Source organism: Aaosphaeria arxii (assembly GCF_010015735.1).
Source record: "Aaosphaeria arxii CBS 175.79 unplaced genomic scaffold BU24scaffold_7, whole genome shotgun sequence".
Classification (NCBI taxonomy): Eukaryota; Fungi; Ascomycota; class Dothideomycetes; order Pleosporales; genus Aaosphaeria; species Aaosphaeria arxii.
Genome location: NW_022983480.1, coordinates 737,666 through 741,399, shown reverse-complemented (window position 1 = coordinate 741,399; position 3,734 = coordinate 737,666). Strand labels below are relative to the sequence as shown.

At 52.2% G+C, this 3,734-nt stretch overlaps 1 protein-coding gene across 1 annotated transcript; it reads left to right on the top strand.

Moving 5' to 3' along the window:
• The first annotated feature begins 716 nt into the window (after positions 1–716).
• Positions 717–2,830, top strand: BU24DRAFT_256931 (Pkinase-domain-containing protein). The gene is made up of 7 exons (XM_033522453.1): positions 717–1,207; positions 1,301–1,473; positions 1,550–1,633; positions 1,729–2,077; positions 2,141–2,334; positions 2,390–2,594; positions 2,657–2,830. The coding sequence occupies exons 1-7, from the start codon at positions 1,162–1,164 to the stop codon at positions 2,794–2,796; spliced, it is 1,191 nt and encodes a 396-aa protein (XP_033381021.1). The 5' UTR covers positions 717–1,161; the 3' UTR covers positions 2,797–2,830.
• The last annotated feature ends 904 nt before the right edge of the window (positions 2,831–3,734 follow it).

Genomic DNA, 3,734 nt, shown 5'->3' with positions numbered 1-3,734 from the left:
TTGTGACTACCTGACTATCTGATTGTCTTACATGTCTGAATCACCAAGTGCCTTTGTCCATAACTATGTGAATCTACAATTTGCATCTCATTTCTGCCTATCCCATTACTGCTTCAAACAATATACCATACATACGACCAGTATACTGACAACAAGCTATTGTGCCACCAACCAAGCTAGACTCGAGAGCCGCTGCAAATCTTCATGTCATTTGCTTCTTCATAACTGCTACTGCTACTGCTACTCGTACTCTTCCTCCTGTTGGTCATTGTTGTTGTATAATCTCCATCAAATAACCTCCTCCCGGCCAATCCTTGCCCCATCCTACTATTCCTATTCCCTCGAACCACCCGCCACCTCGACTTCTTCTTCTTGTTCTTGTTCTTCCATTTCATAATCGACATAATCCGACCTGTTAAACTGCCAAACCTGCCACTGCTGCTCTGCTACGTCTACGTTGTTACTGCTACTGTTTTCGTTGTTGTTGTCGCTGTTTGGTTGTTTGATTGTTTGGCCTGTTGTTGTTGGTTCATTACTACCACTACCACTACCACCACCACCACCACCACCAAGTCTCGTTGCCCTCCGCCTCTCTACTGTTGCTGCTGTCACTGCTAATACTGACTGCTACTGCCCTCTCTCTCTCTCTCTCTCTCTCTCTCTCCTCGTTAGCGAACAAGCCACTCCCCCCCTCCCTCTTCCCTCCTTCCACCACCACAGACACTGCGCACACCCCCCCTCCCTCCCCCCCATCATCTCTCAACAGCTTCCGTCGTCACCAAAACCCTCAACACCCACTTTAAACTTCCCTCCACCCAACTTCTTCTCTTCTTCTTCCACTTTTACTTTTCTGCTCTTCTACTACTCTCTTCCTCGCCCGCCCTCACTTTCTCACCCATACCCTCGACCAACTCTGCTGCTGCGTACTCTCACTTCCATCACATCACCGCCACCACTACTACCACCCAAACACCAACCATCACGGCTACTACTACCGCTACCACTACTCCTGCTACTCCGCCCACTACGGCTCTCCTTCGCACCACCACCTCTCAACGCCCCTCCCACAACCTACTTAACCACCACCCACCTCACTCGCGATAGCATTCCGGAGCGCGCTCGGCGGATCATCAACATCGACGACGTTTTCCAACATCCATCATGTCCCAGAACCGGCCATCGGCCTTCTCGTCTCTGAGAATGGGCGGTAAGGACCCCACCCCGCCCGATGCCCCAGCTACTCCTCTCCTCCCATCATCACCACCATCGTGATCATCGTCGCCAACTAACGTCCATCTAGAGGTCATCCGTGAGAAAGTGCAGGACGGCGAGACGGGCGAATACAAGGACTTGGCCTACACCCAGTGCAAGATTGTTGGCAATGGTTCCTTCGGTGTCGTTTTCCAGACCAAGCTGTCCCCCAGCGGGGAAGACGCCGCCATCAAGCGAGTCCTCCAGGACAAGCGCTTCAAGGTGAGTTGGCCCCCGCGATGCCGCCTGCCATTGAGTAGTCGACCCCAACCGAATCCAAGGCACTGACGTCCGTTAGAACCGTGAACTGCAGATCATGCGCATTGTCCGACACCCCAACATCGTCGAACTCAAGGCCTTCTTCTACAACAATGGAGAGCGTGTACGTCCACCCGGGTTCCCCATGAGTCCTTCCCTCCTGCCCACCCGCCGCAGTGCATTCTGCGACTGCCCGTTACTAATCGCCGTCAGATACAGAAGGATGAGGTCTACCTCAACCTCGTCCTCGAGTACGTCCCCGAGACCGTGTATCGTGCCTCGCGCTACTTCAGCAAGATGAAGACCGTCATGCCCATCTTGGAAGTCAAGCTCTACATTTACCAACTCTTCCGCTCCCTCGCCTACATTCACTCCCAAGGCATCTGCCACAGAGACATCAAGCCCCAGAACTTGCTCCTCGACCCATCCACCGGCATCCTCAAACTCTGCGATTTCGGAAGCGCGAAGATTTTGGTGGAGAACGAGCCCAATGTTTCGTACATTTGCTCCAGGTACTACCGTGCGCCGGAACTCATTTTTGGAGCGACGAATTACACCACGAAGATCGGTACGTCATTTTTTTTGCGAACTTCTGCGAGAAGAACGCCCCAGAAAGCTAATGGTCAGGTAGATGTTTGGTCCACAGGTTGCGTAATGGCGGAGCTCATGCTTGGGCAGCCATTGTTCCCCGGCGAGTCAGGCATCGACCAGCTCGTTGAGATCATCAAAGTCCTGGGCACGCCCACTCGTGACCAGATCCGAACAATGAATCCCAACTACATGGAGCACAAGTTCCCCCAGATCAAGCCGCACCCATTCAACAAAGTACGTCTATTGTTTTTCTTGCGTTCCATTTCCATTCACTCACAGCATGCCGCAGGTGTTCCGCAAGGCCGACCCCAACGCCATCGACTTGATCTCGAAACTCCTCGAATACACACCAACACAACGATTGTCGGCAATCGATGCGATGATCCACCCCTTCTTTGACGAGCTGAGGGATCCAAATACCCGTCTCCCTGATTCACGCCACCCAGGTGGCGCCACTCGGGACCTTCCGAACTTGTTCAATTTCGATCTTCATGGTAAATCCAGCTTCCTTTCGGATTTCAAGTCGTGGGCGGAAAAGCTAACGTAAACTCTCCAGAACTCTCCATCGCTCCTCCGCTCAACCCGCAATTGGTGCCACCGCACGTCCGCCCGGGACTTGCCGCTCGTGGATTAGATTTCGAATCGCCCAATTTTAAACCAAAGAACAAGGATCAAATGATGGCGCGGCTGGATTAAGATCCCGAAGCGTTAACGTGATACGAATTAACGTCTCCTCACGCGGCGCGGCATCTGTTCTCCTCGCTTCATGGACGAAGATGTTCCGCCAGCACATTGCACAACTTGCATAGAGTTCTGCAACGGCGCCTATTCCCCGGTGGTCTACGCCAACATGTACAATCCAACCCCCTTCCCCCGCAATATTTGTGTGCTCGTCTGAAAACGATACGAACGAACGTCATTCCATGCGTACGCCCCCAGAATGACTCTGGTTGGTTTTTCTCGAATTCTTCGAAATCGGAAGTCTCGTCTGCCTCCTCAAGCTCGCTACAGACGGACGCGGTAGATGTATTTCATTTCTCCCTTTTTGTTTTCTCTGGATTGGTCGACGAGCAGATGGTTGCGATCGGGGGAGAAACTGGGGGTGGTCGATAAAAGTCAAAGGACCGTCTGGCAAAACATCTTCGGGCGGGGTTCGGTTTCTCTTTTCTATTTGGTACGCATCATTGAGGGTGTGTCTCTTGCATGCGGATGTTTCTATTTGATTGTTTGGCTGCAAATGATGGCGAAAAGGCTCTCTTCTCCAGTCGCTGCAGATGCTTCGTCGTTTTATCGGTGGGAGAGACCACGGCGTCGCTACTTGAGTCGGGTATCGGTATCTGCAATGATGGCCTGGATAATGTCAGGGCGAGAAATGTTTTGTGTCAAAGCAGGGGCAGAAGAAGGGTCAGGCAGGCAAGCGAGGAAATAGCTACTACTACAAATGGCGCAGGCTCTGGCATATCTTATTTTCTTCGGCCTTCAACGGTGGGCTGGCTCTCCATGATAAGTAGACTCTCTTTCTCCCTCATCTCTTGTCCTTTTCTTTCGCTTGGTGCTTTGGTGCCATGGTGCAATGTGTGGTGGTCTCATCGTCTCTCGTCTCGTCTCTCATAGGAGTTTGGTTGTTTCTGGCA

Coding starts and splice junctions, on each gene's coding strand:
- BU24DRAFT_256931 (XM_033522453.1), top strand. CDS start 1,162: ATGTCCCAGAACCGGCCATCGGCCTTCTCGTCTCTGAGAATGGGCG. Junction 1,474..1,549: donor TCCAGGACAAGCGCTTCAAG/GTGAGTTGGCCC, acceptor GACGTCCGTTAG/AACCGTGAACTGCAGATCAT. Junction 2,078..2,140: donor GAATTACACCACGAAGATCG/GTACGTCATTTT, acceptor ATGGTCAGGTAG/ATGTTTGGTCCACAGGTTGC.